The sequence below is a fragment of the Dermacentor silvarum genome, chromosome 1, assembly GCF_013339745.2.
Source record: "Dermacentor silvarum isolate Dsil-2018 chromosome 1, BIME_Dsil_1.4, whole genome shotgun sequence".
Lineage (NCBI taxonomy): Eukaryota > Metazoa > Arthropoda > Arachnida > Ixodida > Ixodidae > Dermacentor > Dermacentor silvarum.
Window position 1 is genome coordinate 332,104,074 of NC_051154.1, and position 18,673 is coordinate 332,122,746.

Below are 18,673 nucleotides of genomic sequence, written 5' to 3' on the forward strand. Positions count from 1 at the left end.
GTACAGTAAAGGTCTTTTTCTGCAGACCAGAAGCCGAATGTATTTGTCACATTTAACATTTTATGATAGCCGTCTTCTGGTATGATTGTCTTACTTATTTGTTAACTCACTGTACATTAATTCTTTTTGTTCAGTTTTGGGACCAGAATATGAAGCTGGACTCAGTCGACTTGGAAGCTGTGAATTCTCATGGCAAGGTCCATGAAAGTGGTAAGTCACTTAGCTCACTGCATGTTTTTGACTGACCATTATATTGAGCTTATTCTTCAAAATGCATATATGGTGCACCACTAGTGTAGGCCTTTGCATGTGGAGAAGAAAGCTTAAAATTTGGTCTTTCTCAGTAAATTTGCTGAAAAAAGTTGCTGTCACCACACACTAGCACTCGATGGTTGCGAGAAGGCCTTTTGACCAATGTGCAGCTGAAGATCTCCTTCAGGTTTGAACCTGTTTAAAAAACATAGGCATTTAGTAAGAGACAAATTGAGTGTGTCTGCATGTACGTAATACACTCTTTTGAAGTTTGCTTTTCCAAAATCATAGGTATTTTGGAGTGGCTAAAAATTGTTATTCAAACTGGATCTCATAATAAACTAGGACCTTCAATAAAACCTCTGGAGATACATTAGCATTCGGCATGGCAGCTACCTAGTACGTGTGAGTGCCTGTTCAGCATCACGTGTGTCTGCACGTACGTGAATATAGCTCCTTTACAGCTAGCTTCTCCACAATAATCAGCCTTTTTGGGAGCTCACTTCTGCAATTCCCTTTGTGCTACATGTGATAGCTAGACAATACAGAAGTTCACAGCAAGATGGAGACTTGAGTATTAGAGCAGTTGCTGCCCTGGACGAAGACTAGTGCCCTTGTTGGAACGTTGACTCCAGTGTCATTTTTTGTTATACACCTTGAGAGACAGAGTATTGCTGGTGTAGTTCAACAGTGCAATGAATTTTGGCTTTGACTGGACAGAAAACCTAAGTAGAATGGACTATCCTGGCCTGTAATAAACCTCCAGAGGTTCACTCAGCCTGGCAGCAAGGGCTCTAATGCCAGCTATAGTCTCAAACAGTGTCAACATCGGACTGCGGGCATGCAAGTTCGATACTTGCCTATTTAGCTGCAGCTGTGCTTGGCTTTAAGTGGCTAATGTAATCAAGACATCGTGTGGCAAGAGCCATTGAAAGTGCCTTGTGTGAAGAAGTAGGAGCGGAAGCTTATGTTCCTTTCACCGCATTGTCCTTCTAGCGCTTTTTACAAAGTTCAGTTATTCTGCACAGTGTTGTGAGAAATGATGCCACAATGCACCCCTTTTCCTGTAAACTTCATTATCATACCACACCTATTGTTAATGGTTATGAGTGTGAGGGATGAGTTTGATGGGAATGCCCATTGTGATCATGCTTTGTCGTCGGTAACTGTCATGCGCAGGAACATTCAGCAACTTCTCATGGTCCAATATTGAGAACCAGCTACTCTACGTCGCTGAGAAGCAGGAGCCCAAGCAAGCATCCTACTTCAGCCGCACGGATAAAGAACAAGCTCAAAAGGTCTGGAGGTTTCAGCCTTAAACTGAAGATGTTGCTTGGGTTTCTAAGCCTTGAACTACGAGCTTATTTCATGCAAACAAGTCAGTGGTTTAGCCTGCAGAAGCACTTTAACCTGTCTTCCAAAACAATGCAGTATTCAGTACAGCCCTGGCCAAGGAACATGGTGGAGGTATATTGAAAATTCACATTTGCTTCCTTTCTTCACACTGAGTCACCATCCATCTTGTAGAACTTTAATAACATGCAGAAGGGCACTGTTCAAAAACCACCTGTGGCACCAAATCGTGCCACAGGTGCACGTCTCATTCGGTCCACACTGAGTACGCAATGTTGTGTCATGTGAATGCACTTCAAGCAGTGCAAGTGGGAAATAGTGCAAATGTTGAGCGTAAGCCCAAGTAGTCATTCATGTAATCTTCAAGATTACAAGTTTAAAATTGACAGCTCATGCCTAAAACATTCATGCACAGGGACAAGGTTAAATAAGTGATGCCATCAATACTTTTTCTTTGCAGGGCACAGAATTCTTGTACCGAGACAGCTGGGGTGAATGTAACATGGAGCACTACCAGCCTGTGCTGTGCACCATCAATGTGTACAACAGCGCCATCAATGTGCTGCACAACATGCCCGAGAACATCTCACCAGGGCAGGCTGTGTGGGCTCCTGAAGACCTGGGCATCCTCTTTGTTGGCTGGGAGGGCAGCCCCTGGAAGTTGGGGCTTACCTACTGCAACAACCGCAGGCAAGGGGCCTCTCCTACTTTTACTGCAATGGCTGTGAGGGGTTTTCCCCTGGCTCAAAATTATGCAAGGCAATGTTGTATAGTGTGACGATCGTAATTGAAACCAGCAGCCGAGTTTATAAAGAGAAGAGTTCTAGCTAGTTCGTAGCTGTACTACTATTTGCGGAACATCGGGTTACTGGAAAGCTGTATGACAACAAAGCTGGTAGTAACATCTTGTGACACAGTGTTTAACTAAAGAGCACACAAAGCTAATACTGCATACTGTCCTTTTATGACTTTCCTTTGACAAAAACACTCTCGCATTGCAAAAATGTTTCAGACGCACTGTAGCTGGACAAAGTGTCGCAAGTTGTCTCTTCCACCATCTACGGTTCTGGTGAACCAGTAATCCGTCAATGGGACAATGATTACAGACAAGCTAAAACTCACATCATGTCTCCAGATAAGTAAGCGATGACCTTTGAAGCACTGTCACCCACCATATTCTTCCTGAGGTAACTTGCAAGCTGGCCCTTGACCCTTCCCAGACTGCAGGAAATGATAAAAAGTGTACTAAATTTTCCCAATAGTTTCCAGAAATGCAGTCTGCAGGCAACTGTGTTTTCAATGCAAGAATTCAAGCAGGCCATGTGATGAGAAAGTCTACACGCAGTGCCACTGAGATTAACAAATGCTGGCGTCTATTGTCGAAAAGTGCTACTAGAAGCAAGATGACAGATACAGTAGACGAATGCAGTGGAACCTTATTGACACCTTCTCGTTTGTTATGTTTTCCTGGCTTTTGCAGTCTGTAGAACCAATGCTGTTTAGTTCCCATACAGTCATGCTTATGAGCTTCCTGTTTCTTGCGTTTCCTTTCTTTTGTTTTAAGTCAAACAACTACAACAGCAAACCACCAATACGTCAGCAGCACTTACATTAATCGTCACTGCTGTGACCTTCGACACCTTGCATGGTTACCTTAATGTACACAGTGAGGGAAACGCCTCGGTCCACGGCCACAGCTCCAGTCCCGGCCGGCCGCGCCCAAGGGCGCACAGCCGCAACTCGCGCATTCCTCACACCACTGCTCAGGCGTCCGTCATCTTCTTCGTCCACAGTTGGCTCTTCTGCCACTATTCACGTCAGCGTTCCCACACTGTCCCTCCCTCTGCGAGGGCATTGACGGCACTGGCTGGTCGAACCCGGTGGCACAGACGACAAGATGCCGAGTCGCCATGGGCGACAACGCTACACGCTCGCTGAGCACAGCCACAATCACAATAGAAACACAACAACGAAAGACACACACACACACTGCTGCTCCGCATTGCAAAATCATTCACAGCGAGCACCCACCGCAAGGCACAAAACGAGAAGTGACGAGTCGGCGGCGGTGGTGTAGTTAGTCGTTGGCACAACGGGTGCAAGCATTCGCTTGCGCCATTCCTTTCTCCATGGCCGGCGCTTTACCCCGCTGCTGCGCTGCAAAGGCATTGACAGCACTGGCCCACGGTGGCTGGCAGCAATGGCATGACACTCCTACCGGCGGGCGAACCTTGGAGACTGATAATGCACCGAACAAGGATTGGTGGAGCCATCGAGGTCTTCCAGGAACCTGGAGACCCTAAACCAGACTGGCTTCCATGACGGACTCCTCGCGAAGATTGAGCAGACCAGGTGGTGCAGCTTCGAAGTTGAGGTCTTGCAGGAACCAAAGGCCCTAAACCTGGCGCACACCTGGTCTAGTTTTCTTCTCTGACCTCGTTCTGACGAGTGCACACAGCAGGTCGCCGGAAGGAGCCACCGCCCGCTCAATGCCTTGCCACCAGAGACCACACTGCACCGCAGCGCGCAAGTCACAGGAGGGGCAGATCGCAAATGATCCCGATCGCTCTAACAGTGCCATCGCTGATACCGTTGGCAACTGGCCCCGAGCTCCCGAAATCTCACCGGAACACTACCGCTCACCACGTCCTCTCGAGCCTTCCGTGTAGAACCACGCACCGGGGGACAGAGCACATATCAATGGGGTTTTAGTGTGCAACAATTATCGATTCATACTAGGACGTATTTTTCCACATGGTGACTGCACTCATCATCGGCTATATTGCTAGAAATTTTAGTGACGACTATTCTCGTAGAGAATTAGCAGAAGTGAGCGAAAATAATGACAGTACTCCTGATGTCCTGCTGTCTTACTATTATATTTCGATGTCTTCTTTCTTACGCAGATCTTGCTTGTATTACTACGAATTCGAAACAGACACTTACGGTAAGCACTACACATTGTGGTTAATCCTTGATTTGCTTGCTATCCCAAGGTTTAGAACATCGTAATTGCCCTGTTCCTGGAGTTCGTATGCTGTATTGAAGTGCAAGCTCTTCGCAATGCCTAATGTCATGTTCCTTGCTTTTTGGGGTGTTGCAAGCTCAAAACATGCAGTTCGTACTAGAGTGCCTCATAGCCTATGGTTTAGCTGAGACCTCCTCTATAAAGTGGGCTTTCCAGTGATCATGGACGTTGAGGTTTCTCCCTTAAGCTTCTTGGTGCTCTATGGTAGTCATAATTAGGTATCTTCGATTTGGCTGCACTTTCTGCACTAGTTCAGGAAGTGCAGCACTTTTGTCCTTAATTTGACAGGGCAGCGCGTGCCACCTGCACCATGCTGTTCGACATGACTACATGCAAGGCCAGTCCAGTATGAGTTCATGATTCTGCTGCACTTCCTACTTTGGAAGTGCGGCTGTCGTGCAAGCTCTAGGTAGCAGATAACATGGCACTGCGCTAGTTGATTTTTATGGTGCGCGAACGTGGAAATCTCCCAGTTTTGGTCACAAAAGTTACTCTAGCTGGCATAAAGATGAAAGGTATACAAGTTTGATGTCTGAATGGTCGTGAAGACACATTATGAAAGACTTCTAATGTGTTAAGTTGTTTTCGATAGTATGCCTTTCTCTTGGAATGCTTTTTCCAACAAAGAAATAGCATCCACAGCAACCATTCCTTTCCCACTATGCAGTTCTATCATCATAGCAATTATTTCAATAATGAAAGGAAAATACCTGCTCTTTTGCTTTGTGTTTATTTATCTAGAAGACCTAACTACGTGCAGCAGATGAAAGGGCTCATTTTTTTCTGCACTTTTGTCCTTAATTTGCAATGACGATGAGGCACACAGGTGCGGTGCTACACTTGCATCACCTGAGCTCATGTGGAACCACACATGCACTCTTGGTTCAGAAAGTGCAACCAAATCAAAGAGGCCTTTTGGTGCTTTCATTAGGACTTCGTGTGTAGTGCTCATGCCAGCAAAACACACTGAAAAGTGAAGCAATCATAGCTGAATGTGTACATGAAAGCAGCTAGTGAAAAGACAAATTTTGGCTCTTGCTGTGTGCATTTGTGTGAGGCTTTGCAAATTTTTATTAGTTTCACAGAATTAATCTTGACATCAGTATCCAGCCTTCAGCAGTTCACGTGGACCATGTGAAAAGCTTAAACGAGTCTATTTGACTTGTTCCAGTGATGGGCAGTGGGGTTAACTTTCTTTCCGGTGGATTTTCAGTCACGGTTGGTGACACAAACAAGAGCATCTGCTCGCCACGGTTTAGCCCGGATGGCAACACGCTTGTGTACTTGCAGTCGGAGGTTGGAGGGCCTCACTTCCAAGCATGCCAGCTGGTCAAGGTATTTTGCTGTTGGATTATGCACTTTGATTATAGTGTGCCATGAACTGCAATTGAACGGAACTTGAAGGTCACAGAAATTTGTTCTGCTTGCCTCAAACTGTTCAGGTGAAGTAAAATGTATTATCAATGCATGATTAGCCTTAAATGTATAAAGTATTGTAGCACAGTTTCAGTCTCGAAAGAAAAGATCAGTAAATTTAATGCTGCATTGTTTCCTAGCGTTTTTTTTTCTCCCAACGACGGCATGTGCACTTGAATAGGCAGGCAAAGAAGTAGCTTGGCCTACTCGTTGCATTGCTGCAATCTTTACTTTTTATGATTTGGTGGATAGTTCTATGCATATGGAACTGAATTCGATGCTGAATACATTAAAATAACCTATAGTAATCTTTTCTTTAACTGAAGATCAGGAGGCAACATGATTGTCCAAAGGATGGTACTGCAAAAAGAAATTGAAGCTAACTAGCACAAAATGCATAGTACGATTTGTTACAAACTTTCATTTAGACATTTTTGTCTATAGAGAGTTAACTGCAGATACTGTACTGTCAAGATGGGCATGCTGTCACCTAGCATGAATAATTAGCTTCATGCTTGAAAATACAGCATGAATACAGGACAAAGATGGAAGAAGAGAGAACAAGACGCAAAGGGGCTGCCAGTAAAGTATGAAGTTTATTAAAGTATAAACTATTTTACTAGCCCAGTGGTCCGTTCTGCTTATAATAAGGCTTGTGATAAGCGATGCTGGGGCCATGTTATTCAACAATTACTTTCTTTGAATTCTTTGCTTTTCCTTGGTCATGCTGAGAAGCCAATCTCAGTGAAAATAGTGTGCAATGGTATTCACATGCCAGTGTTGAAAAGCAGAATTTTTAGACATATTTTGCAACATTAATTTTCTTTTATTATGGTTGAACATGAAAACATATTGGTGGCCAATAGAATGATTGTCTTTCTGAATAATCGATAAACGTTGTAATTATGATTGATTTTTTCCATCTAATGCCTTGTAGTTAGCTGAGTTAAGTGATCAAATGTGCCCCAGATATTCTACCTGCATTCTCTTAGGGACAGCTTCTGCATTCAGTAATTCACCCTCTACACTTTAAAAACAGTTTACACCCTTTGAGGCATGTCTTCGTCCCACATCAATAATCACCATTTGTCTTGTTTGCGATTATTTTCTTGAAAACTTTGTGCTCACTATTTTATATCAAGAATGTTATGGCACACTGAAAATGTGCATGTTGTTTTAGACCTGCAAGTACCAGGCACACAGTGTTAAAGAAAGCAAAGACATGCAAAAGAGACGATTGTGTTGTGGGACAAAATATGCCCCAAAAGGTGTAAACTGTTTTCAGATTGTATAGCCGCAAGATATCAACTGCAGTTATCATTGTCTCTTGGCACTATGTTTAGAGAATGAAATTATGGCAAGCCACTTATTATCCTGAACTATTGGTGACCACAGATAAGAAAATGGCTGCTTCAATTAATATATTTTCCATAATCTCATTTTCAACTCTGCAGTGTTGGTGACATTGGTGACATGACAAAAACAGTTGCCTAATCCCAAATATGCTCCTCAATTATTACTTGAACATTTTGTCATGCAGCTTTGGCTATCAGGAATGTCACAGCATACTTCAATATAACTAAGTCACAAGAAGTGGCTGTGACACAGGAAATTGGTAGAATGGGCACTTTCTGCCAGCGCTATTTTACTGTCTTAATTTTTCAAAATGCACGAAGAGAGCTTAGAAATGTGGCAATCTGTCTCACAGCATTGTTCCATTCACATTACGTCTTGTGAAAGTTGTCGCTGAAAGTAATGATCTCAGAACACAGCTCATGCTTGTTGAATTAGGTAAAGGTTGTGAAGTAAGTTGACATAAGAAGAATCAGTGTGGATTAGAGATCATTCATGGGTAGGTGATATTCTAGTTGAGGTTAAGAGGAACGAGTAAAGAAGTAAAGCAAATGTAGGTTTCTTTCATTTGTCCTTTGTTGTGTATAGTTTTCATAAGTATAATAATTACTGTTATTATTCAAGGTAGCACAGACTTGGTGGTGAGGTTAGGAAATTTGCAGACATAGGGTGGGTTGAGTGAATTTGGGTGGGCAGTCATGTGAGTTACCTGGGTGAAGCTCTCATCCTGCAGTAGGCTTAAAGAAGGTGATATGATCATAATTATGATGAAATGTTTGATTGATTGGCCTTCGAAGTGCGTGGCTAACGTCATGCCTAATTGATTACAGTGCTGCTGGGAGACCAAACAAACGTTGATCATAATCGACAGGATTAATACGCCAATAGGTGAGTGTCCAGTGGCACTATGATGAACATTTTCACTTTTTCACAACACTTGTGTTACTTACAATTTGCATGATGTATCCTCACTCTAAACTTTCATTAAATGGGTTTCCATGTGCTGTGAATCACAGTGCACTTAGGCATAAGAGACTTCGGTGCAAGATATGAGTGATGCGTATTTAAATTATGCAGTACTTTGTAAATGTATCTTCTCTCTTCTACTGCCTTTAGCTACAGAGGCTGTGTTGTTTTGGCTTTAACCAAGAAAGTGACCAGTGTGAAATAATCGAGAGCCTCACTTAAATCTATTGCTTTTAATATCCATTGGTAGTCAACAAAGCGGGATATTATAATCTGTTTGAATAACCGGTTCATCCTTGTCTTAATTGTTGTAAGTTGAAATTGGAATTGAAGATTTATTGTTGCTGACTAAACTTCTATGTAGGCAACGAGTTCCCTGGCCTCTACCTGAATGCACTGCCACAGAATTGCTTCAGTGGCGATGGCAACACTGTGGTGCTTTCCACTTGCTGGCACAGCAAACGGGCAAGTGCCTTGAACATATTTTTTCTTCAAGTCATGTGTTGATATTTTACTTTTTGCCAGTATTTGTTTTCACCAAATTATCACAGTTACGAAGTTGCTCGGCGGAAAACGTGCCTACGGTACAAGAAATTTCTTAAATGTTGTCAACCTTTCACAACAAGAGAGATAGCTGATCAGACTGTGTGTGTTGCAATTAGTGTTGTACATTCTCAAATGTATATGAGCAGAAGTGATTACACTGGAATGTACGGTGAGACATGCATTGTTAGTGAACGCATTTGGCCTGTAGGCTTAGCTTCAACAACCGATGACTGTGCTCGCTGCTATCATTGTGATTCGAGCGTTTCTCAACTTTCTGGGCACAACTTTGCCCAATTAAGAGTTCAATTCTTAACTCGCATGATTGGTGGTACATATTTCTTCATCTTCACATGAATGTGATAGTATCTGGCGCTACGTGAGCATTGCACTGGATTTGCACATCATTAGCAATGCTGTAATATGAAGGTAGACTTAGAAAAAGCTTCTAGAGGGTCTCTGAAAGGGCGTTGCTGTGCTGCCAGTGACAACCGGCCAGAAGATGTGATTTCTCACTTTGATAGCAAAATGGATAAGTGTGCTAGTTGGTTAACATTCATCGGGATTGGATATCAACATAATTTTTTTTTGCTTTGTGACCACATGTCCGATTACCTTCATGTGTATACAGTCAACGTTCAATATTTCAGACTTCCTAGAGGCCGCGAAAGCGTCCAAAAATCGGGCAGTCCGAAAAAGTGAATGCATGCCTTTCACTCAAATCGCCACAGGCACGTCTGAAATAGCTCTGAAGGCCTGCCAGTACACTTATTAGGCATATCGTAGCTCGTACTGCGATAGGAGGTGGCGGGTGCACGTGTGTATAATTAAGGAATAGATACTGTGTCCCATGACAATTGCCCCTTCCTACATCTGGATATGCTTCACCTCAATACTTCGCCTATGCTTCACTGCGTAACACTTCTGTATTGAGGCAAAGCATACTTTCGGGAACCGGCATTATGCTACGTGCCGTGCTTTCCGAGTTTCCAAGACAATGGCGAGGAATACAAAGGTGGAGTCAGCGCCATTGCTAACAGCGAGGAATTGTTTGAATAAAAAAAGTCGCAGTTTCGCCCGAAAGGCGAAGCATCGATTGCGATAGCAAACTAGTGGACAGCTATACAAAGGAAGGATAGCCGTTTTATCAGTCGTGTAAACTTGTAAACATAGGCACACTAACTAAATTAACAAACATGGTGTCATGCACGCAAGCAAATCTGAATGCATCTTACTCGCTGACTGCGGAAACTCTTCCAAAATGCTAGAGTGAGTCAGCACAGCAGCATCAACGAGCGAATTGAGTTTCAGGCAGGCGCTCACGGCGCAAAACGCACGCCCCCGCCCACCCTCCGCCTGGAGCCTTCCGGCCTGGTGGGAGCGCGCGGCCGCAGTAAAGCGCGGCCCCTCCACCTAGCCCCCCCCCCCCCAGAGCCACCTTCCGGTCCGGCGGGAGCGTGCGGCTGCAGTAAAGCGCAGCCCATGCACCTGTCCATATAATTGCCCAATAAAACACAGCACCGAACAGAAAGAAGCTTCATAGAGAATGTCGAAGTGGCTAGGCCTAGCGTTGCCTCGGTGGTGGCTACGGCTGCCAGCGTATCTGCATGTGAGCCTGCCAGTTCAAGGAGGCGAAATGGCAGCGGTGGTGGCGACGATTAATGCCGTTTCGGTCCTACCGTCATGGCAAAAAGTCCATAAAATCGGACGGCAAAGGCTTTTTTCGACCGAAATTTCAGACATTTTTATACATTGACTCTATGGGGTACGTGGCGGTGCCACGAAGGCGTCCGAGTCATCGGACATGTCTGGAAAACGGTCGTTGACTGTATATGCAAAGTTGCCTCGATTACATTCTTCAGTTGCAAGTAGGCGGTTGTCCTACGGTTCCACCATCTGTAGTATTTCTTGTTGTGCTAAAGAGTACGCATGATGAATCTCACTTTGACCTAATTGTTGGGTTGCCTCAATGCCATCTAATTAGCTGCAATTTCCTGTGCACTTCATTGAGGATGTTAAGACAAAGAGGGTTCACAGAAAGATGGAAGCTTGGTGATGAGCAGTGGGCAAACGAGGAACCAACATTATTTCCATAAAAGCCCGAGCACCAGCCTTACGATACTCGTTTGCCCACCATTTAAAATAAAGAAAGGGTGCAGAAACCATTGCCTCTTGCGGAAACCATTCTGACAGGAAATGGTCTTTTCTATTTATGATGCTAGTGTTTATTCAAATGTCTCCCTGCAGACTAGCTTTACAGGTTCAGATTAAGGTAGTACGCAGTCATCATCCAAACTAACGTAGGTGTTTAGGTAGCTGTTATGATTTTGAAGGTAAAGCACTTGGCTTTAGCAGATGGCTCCAAGCTTCGTCGAATGTGATCTAAAGGATGTTTTTTTTGTTGTGGTGTCTCTTGTGATATTTCTGGGACACCAGCCTTGCACCCTGCTTAAAACTAGGCAAAAAGAGCCCACAGTAGCTATTGCTTTAGAAAATGATGTTACGACTACAGACGGTTGATACAAGTGCAATTGAGATAGTATTCTGTTGCTGTTTGATGTCTCTTGATGTTTGTTTTATTTCACATTTAGGAGGTTATCAGCATCAACCTCACTTGTGGCAGTATCACAAAGCTCGGCAAAGGTAGGGGCCACTGATTCTCTTGTCTGTAACTTGCGATTTTTTATTGTGCTAAGTATTTGAAAGCTGTGCTCTATCGTATGCAGATGTAACCGTTGGCTGCTGGCAAGTTCTGACTGTGAAGGAAAACTTCATCGTTGCTTGTGTCTCTGCTCTCAACCTTATGCCTCATGTGGTGAGTTAGAACACTCCGTCAGATTAATTAGAAAGATGACATTGCTATTTTATATGTTGCCTTTTCATGCTTAATTGTTCCATGTGATCATACTTGCATCGCAGTGGCGGAGCACGAAATTTTTTTCGGGGGGTGTTCTGCCTTGCTGCTATGCAGGCCGCTTGTTCCCTCCTCTGTCATCAAAACAAGGCGAGGTGGAGAGGCATGAGAAAGCTTTGGGTAGTGTTTGGACTTCATTACAGCCACTTGTCTATGCCCTTGTTGCACAGTCAACAATGCGAAACGTAATAATTGAAATTTAGTGGTGGCTGAAGAGATCTAATTGCAATGTGCATTAAACTCTTTTTTTTTTGGAACTTAAAAAAAAAGAAAGAGACAGCATCTATTTCGTGATAGGTCAAATATTGTGGTCACGTAGCTTGTTACCCGACATTATTGCGGCATTGCTGTCTTGGAATATGACAGGTGGTGTTATTAGAGCCCAATGTAACTCCTACTATATGCAAACTGCAGTCACAGTGTTAATCATATTGCAAAAAGAGGTAGCACCTTATGAAAAGCTTACAGTCAGTACAATCGAACTATCACTACTGCCAATGCCGTCGAACATTGATATAACAAAGTAAATAGTATAAGATCTTTCTTGCTGATATCAGCATGTAACAAATATATGCTTGTAACAAATACGGCACACTATAAAAATCATAATTTTGTGTCAGATGCAACTTAGGTGTAATGACGTTTGACTGCGTTGTATTTGATAACTTTGCTTGCCTGGTTCTGCTGGCATGGGCCAAACAAAGAACTGCACACCCACTGATTCTGCACATGGGGTTATATACATCAGGCCTCACTATACGTGCTTGAATTTATTCACTTTACAGTAACTGTGTGTAATAGTTAACGAAATCTATTACCTGATACCACCAGGAAAATTGTTTAGTATGTACTTTGTTTTAATAGCCATGCAACTGTACAGTCGACTGCCGTTAATATGAAGTTCGCGGGAACCGCAAAAAAGTTCCAATTAAACGAACTGACAATTAAAATAAAATCACAAAAAGCGGCATCTTTATTCATTTCAAAGCCGAAAGTCTTTTATGAAAAATAGTCTGTCATCTTCGTCTGCTTCTGCTTGATGAATCTAGCTGTGGCAAGCATGTTTTGCAAGCAGTAAACGTGTCCAAGTGCTTCTTCGGCGTTGCTTTCTCCAACAAAAAATCGCTGCGCGAGATCAAGACCCGCAGCTACATCGGCAGCCCTCGGTAGTGGCTCGTTTTCGATGTCGTCGTCAGCGTTGCTTTCATGAATGCATTCATGGGGCCGAACGATCTGCACAATTTCGCTGTCTGTCAGTGGACCACATGTTTCCACAGTGCTGTCCACGGCGGCGTACTCTTCAAAACGAATGTCACCGAGAGCTGTGCCAAAGCTACTGTCATCGAGCTCGCTTACTTGCACTTCCCCCGGCAGACAAGAAGCATCCCCTAAAGTTTCCACGAAACCACAAGCCCGGAAGCAGTTGGCGATACTCTCATCTTTCACACGGCCCCAAGCTTGCGCTAGCATGTGGATGGCATTAAGTACACTTCGTATTTCGAGGAGTTTTCCATGCACAGAATCATGCGCTCGACGAGGTACTGCCTCTATTTATTTATTTATTTATTGAAAATACTTTCAGGGCCCGAAGGCACTACAGAAAGGAGTGGGGAGAAAATGACAAGACGTGCAACTAACAAAAATAATACAAGGCATTTTGTAAAGCTATCTTGAACTCGTGATCATCAGTTATGCTTGCGATTGTGGAGGGAAGGTGGTTCCATGCGACGCTTGTCCTAGGAACAAAAGAGTCATTACACAATTTTGTGCGACAAGACGGTAGACCAACCTTGAAGCGATGATCGGTCCTTGAAGAAATATAATGAGGTGGATGAAACAGGATGTCCTTTAAATCGTTGTTATAATAATAGATTTTGTGAAAAAGATTAAGGCGAGATGACTTTCGACGCAACGAAAGGTCAGGCAAGTTTATGGTTTTCTTCATAGACGTGACACTGGAATGACGTGAATAATTCGAGAAGATGAAACGTGCTGCGCGATTCTGAATAGCTTCAAGAGTTTAAATGAGGGTGGTCTGAGTAGGATCCCATATGGCGCATGCGTACTCTAACTTAGAACGTACCAGGGTTTTGTAAAGTGTTAACTTCAGGGATGATGGGGCATCAAAAAAATTCGACGCAGATAGCCAAGCATGCGATTCGCGTTGTTAGCTACATATTCGACATGCGTATTCCACGAAAGGTTAGAAGAAATGTGAACACCAAGGTATTTATAACTGTCAACAGATGGTAATGGAATATTATTGAGGGAGTAAGTACGCTGACAATGAGTAGTAGCGTGGCGAGAAACTCGCATGCTTTTACATTTAGTTGGGTTAAGTGTCATGAGCCATTGATTGCACCATTCAAACACCCTATCTAGATTGTGTTGCAGATTGATATAATCTGCATGGTTAGTAATTTTCTGGTAAATTACACAGTCATCTGCAAACAGTCGGACAGTTGAGAAAGAAAGGCAAGTAGGAAGATCATTAATATAAATCAAGAAAAGTAGAGGGCCCAAAACGGACCCTTGCGGAACACCGGATGTTACGGGGGAATTAGCTGAACAAAAGTCATTAGCTGTCACATAATGGCTACGGTTAGAGAGAAATTCCTTAATCCATGCAAGTACACTGGGGTCTATGTTAAGTTGATTAAGCTTGAATATAAGTAGGTCGTGTGAGACGGAGTCAAATGCTTTGGCAAAATCTAAATATATGCAATCAGTATCAACGTCATGATCCGCGTTAATAAATAAGTCGTTGGTAAAACATAGCAATTGCGTTTCGCACGAAACTGCTTTACGGAATCCATGCTGATAAATACTGAAGAAGGAATTGGACTGAAGGAATTCGATGAGATGCGAGTATATTATATGCTCTAAGATTTTGACTGGGATGGATGTTAATGATATGGGACAGTAATTATTGGGGGAATGTACATCACCAGATTTATGCACAGGGACCACCTTCCCTATCTTCCAGTCAGAGGGCAGTGTAGACACCTGTAATGACTGTTCAAAAAGCTTTGACAATATCAATGAAGAATACACTTGTGTACACTTCATCATTTTTGATTAGATACAATCTGGGCCGGCCGATGAAGACACCTTTAAATTGACAATAAGCCTTTCGACACCAACTGCATCAATAGCGATGGGATCCATTGGTAAAAAGTTGGTTTTTGGTATTTGTGGAAACACTGTGGGAATGCTCTTATTAAAATGAGTAACAAACACATTGTTCAGAACATTGCAGCACTCGCTTTGAACTACTGGAACATTAGATTGGAATAATTGAATGTGTGTCCCTTTAGAACCGTTAATAATGCTCTAAAATTTGCGGGGGTTAGAAACCAGTAGCAAAGGAAGAGTTTATTGATAAAATTCCTTCTTTGCTTTTGAAAGCACAGTACAGAATTCTCGGTTAAATTTTTGATAGCAAGACCAGTGGTCTGTTCTGGCTGTTAGCTTTGCCTGTCGAAATATCCGCTTCTTTTTGTTGCGCATGCGCTTTAACGTGTTATGAAACCACGGAGAGCGAGGACTCGATGAAACTTTTCTTTTAGGTACAAAGCGATCAATTAGGAACAAGAGTTTGTTTTTATAAAGCAACCAGTTGTCCTCAACCGACCGCTGCTAAAAACCAGCAAAAAAACTATCAACAAAGGCCTGTAGTTCCCTATTCATTCCAGTAATATCTGCTTTGCTGTAGTCTTGGATGACCCTGGTTTTTTTCTTGTTGGAAACCCGTGCTCGTAGGGTGGAGTGAATTATAGAGTGGTCGCTAATTCCCGGTGAATGAGTTAAGCAGGAAGCTAGATCTGGCGTAGTTGTAAGCACTAAATCTAGAATGTTAGCGGCAGTGGGAGTTGTACGAGTGGGAAAGTGAACGAGCCTAGTTAAGTTGAAGTCTTGACAAAAAGTTAAAAATTCCTTGCTTTCAGCTGAGTTGTGTTATAAGGAAACCGGGGCTCTTTCCCACCTAATGTCTGGAAAATTGAAGTCGCCAAGTATGAAGAGGGGCGATTTTGGGTATCTGACGAACAGCTGATTGACAGCATCGTGCAGGTCATTACAAAAGGACAGTGATGTAGTTGGTGGCCGATAGCAAACACAAAAAATTATTTCGCGAGAATCAATGAGCACGCGTACACACACAAGCTCAAGTGAAGATACAATTGGAATAACATGAGAAACAAGCGTGTTGGCAACCACCAACAGAACACCACCACCAGACCGGTAATCACGATCACATCGGTAAAATTTGTAGCACTTTTCACAGTCCAAAATTTCTTCATTTTTAACTTTTGCAGACAGCCAGGTCTCCGTCAGACCAATAATATCAGCAGAGCATGAATCAATAGCTGGAAGACAATTCAACGCGCTTATTCAGGATACTCCGAACATTGGAAAGGAAAATAGAGGCGTTCCTTGCGCGGGATCTAGGCAGACATATGATTCACTAGAAGTGCCGGCACGTGCAGGTACAGTGGCCGCGCTATCTTGCGTATCTGCCGATCGTGACAAATCAGTTTCACGTACGCTGTCAGTTACTGCGCAGTAAACGTACCTTTTTTTATTCATGATCAGTTTATTCATGCGAAGCGAGTACGGCTGCCCTGCTACCTTTGCAAATTCTGTTAGTTTCCTCCTTGAGTTTCGCGTAGCTCTGCAAAAATCTTCGCTAGCTGATACACCAGTACCTTTGAGCTTATGTTTCTGTGCCCAGTCTGCATCCCTGACTTTAGACGACGAAAACTTGATGATAATTGGTCGAGTCTTTTTATCGGTGTAGGATCCTAACCTGTGCGCTCGAGAGACTTCCGAGTCAGGAATTTGTAGTTTAAGATGACGAGACAAAACATCTTGAACAAGGCCTTCTGACTCAATCCACGTTTCAGTTGGGCAGTCCGGTATTCCAAAGAACACTAGGTTATCTCGTCTGGATCTGTCTTCAAGATAGTCCAGTCGGGAACTGAGTGCCTGGCCTTCAGTTCTGACAGCTTCAGTGATTAGACGTGGTGCATCACTGAGAACTGCAGAACCGTCGAATGATTCGACGAAAGATTCAACCGCGGATAATCTTACTGTTAAGTCAGCAACTGTTTGTACTAAGGCCTCCTGTTTTGTCTTTAGGTCATCAATAACTTCCATGACTTCAACGTGACGGTGGTCAACTTTTTCAGAAAGTTTAGTGATAGCATCAAGTATTTCTTTGTTAGTAGGGCCAGGGTTTAGTTCAATGTCTCCGCAACATAGTAAGAGCTTTGTAACAAATACGCATTCACACAAACACTCAAAAAACACACTTGGGCACAGTAGGAGCAGCAGGCAGACGTTGCTAGTCCGCTTACAGTAGAGAGAAGGAGGTTTACTAACCTGCACAAAAAGCAAGATCGGGTTTATGAGCGACTGCATGGCTGCCGCTCCACCGTGCCCACTGAAGGGGCATAGGAATTCCAAGGTCCTTATATCCTCCCGTGTCGCTGCAGTCGCCAACAGTGTTGTCGACCAGCTGAACGTGGAAGGGATGCCACCGTTAAAGCAGGGCTGATCACAAGAGGACACATTATTGAAGATCGGGGCCGTCAGCAACAGTGTCAATGAACAGCCAACAATCGCTGGATCCGTTGGTTGTTGCCACGTGCCAAACTGGGCGATAAACTGCACAAAAAGCAAGATCGGGTTTATGAGTGACTGCATGGCTGCCGCTCCACCGTGCCGCTCCACTGCTCCACCTACAGGACCTTTACATTCTTTATTATGCCTTGGTCCATTGGCTGCAACACGAACGTCGTGTTTGCAGGCAAGTATGCAAAGTTGGATAGCTTTCAAGGTTCGCACGTTCATGTGGGCACTGCATTGGTCCACAAGAAACAACACCTTGCGGTTCGATGACGCGAACTTGCAATGAAGTTTGGTCATCCACTCTCGGAAAATGTTGCATGTCATCCATGCCTTCCTGTTTGAGGCGTAGTCCACAGGAAGTGTCTTGATGCCTTTAAAACACCTAGACTTTGCGGCCATCCCAATCACAAGCAGCAGCCACCCATCCGACGAAGCGAAATCATTGATATCCAACATTGCTGCAAGCGATAAGGCTTTTGCCGTCACGACCTCGCCACTGAGGGGAAGTTTGTTATTTTGAGCTTCTTTGATCCAAATCAGCAATGCGTTTTCCAACTCTGGGTAGGCGCCGGTGCGCATTTGCTTTCGTGACATTTTGAACTTGTCATTTTCAAAAGCGTCCAATAGTGAACGCTTACTTTTGATGAAGTTTGAGAGCGTGTTAGGCTTAATGCCGTACTTGCGTGCGATGTGTTGCTTGGCGGTACCTCCTTTGTCAACTTCTTTCAAGGCTTCGACTTTTGTTGCCAGGTCAAGTGTTCGGTAAAAACCGGGAGTTGTCATCATCAATCGTCGCCACTACGACACTCAAAAATCAGAAGCGTAGAGAAACGCGCTGAATTAACCCAACGCACAGCTGCTGCACTCGACAAAAAACAAGAGACTGTACAAAGCCTACAAAACGCTGGCGTTGACTAAACAACCTTGCCATTTCAAGAGATGTGGCGCTGTGGACAGCGGTGATGGCGATAACAGTGCGCTGCAGGCAGCTGCAATGGCGATGACATCAGCACGGTCAGGTAGCTGTTTTGGCATGTGAAAAATTGTGCATTTTATGGGAAAATTACGGTAGCCTCGAGGTTCTCGATTGAAAATAACTTCTAATTAACCAATATTACGAGATTTTAACTTTGAATTATTGAGCAATTTTTTCCATAGAGCTGCATATAAAACTGACGGGACCACTCCTTCACTTCTAATTAACGGAAAATTCCAAT

At 43.6% G+C, this 18,673-nt stretch overlaps 1 protein-coding gene across 1 annotated transcript in view; it reads left to right on the top strand.

The window, feature by feature from the left end:
• The window catches only part of LOC119437361 (acylamino-acid-releasing enzyme-like), a 58,995-nt gene that overhangs the window by 21,008 nt on the left and 19,314 nt on the right, over positions 1-18,673 (top strand). The window contains exons 5-13 of the mRNA XM_037704395.2: positions 135-210; positions 1,432-1,550; positions 2,066-2,295; positions 4,512-4,552; positions 5,847-5,968; positions 8,233-8,290; positions 8,733-8,833; positions 11,503-11,554; positions 11,638-11,726. Coding sequence (XP_037560323.1) covers positions 135-210; positions 1,432-1,550; positions 2,066-2,295; positions 4,512-4,552; positions 5,847-5,968; positions 8,233-8,290; positions 8,733-8,833; positions 11,503-11,554; positions 11,638-11,726 — 888 coding nt within the window. The remainder of the gene's footprint in view (positions 1-134; positions 211-1,431; positions 1,551-2,065; positions 2,296-4,511; positions 4,553-5,846; positions 5,969-8,232; positions 8,291-8,732; positions 8,834-11,502; positions 11,555-11,637; positions 11,727-18,673) is intronic.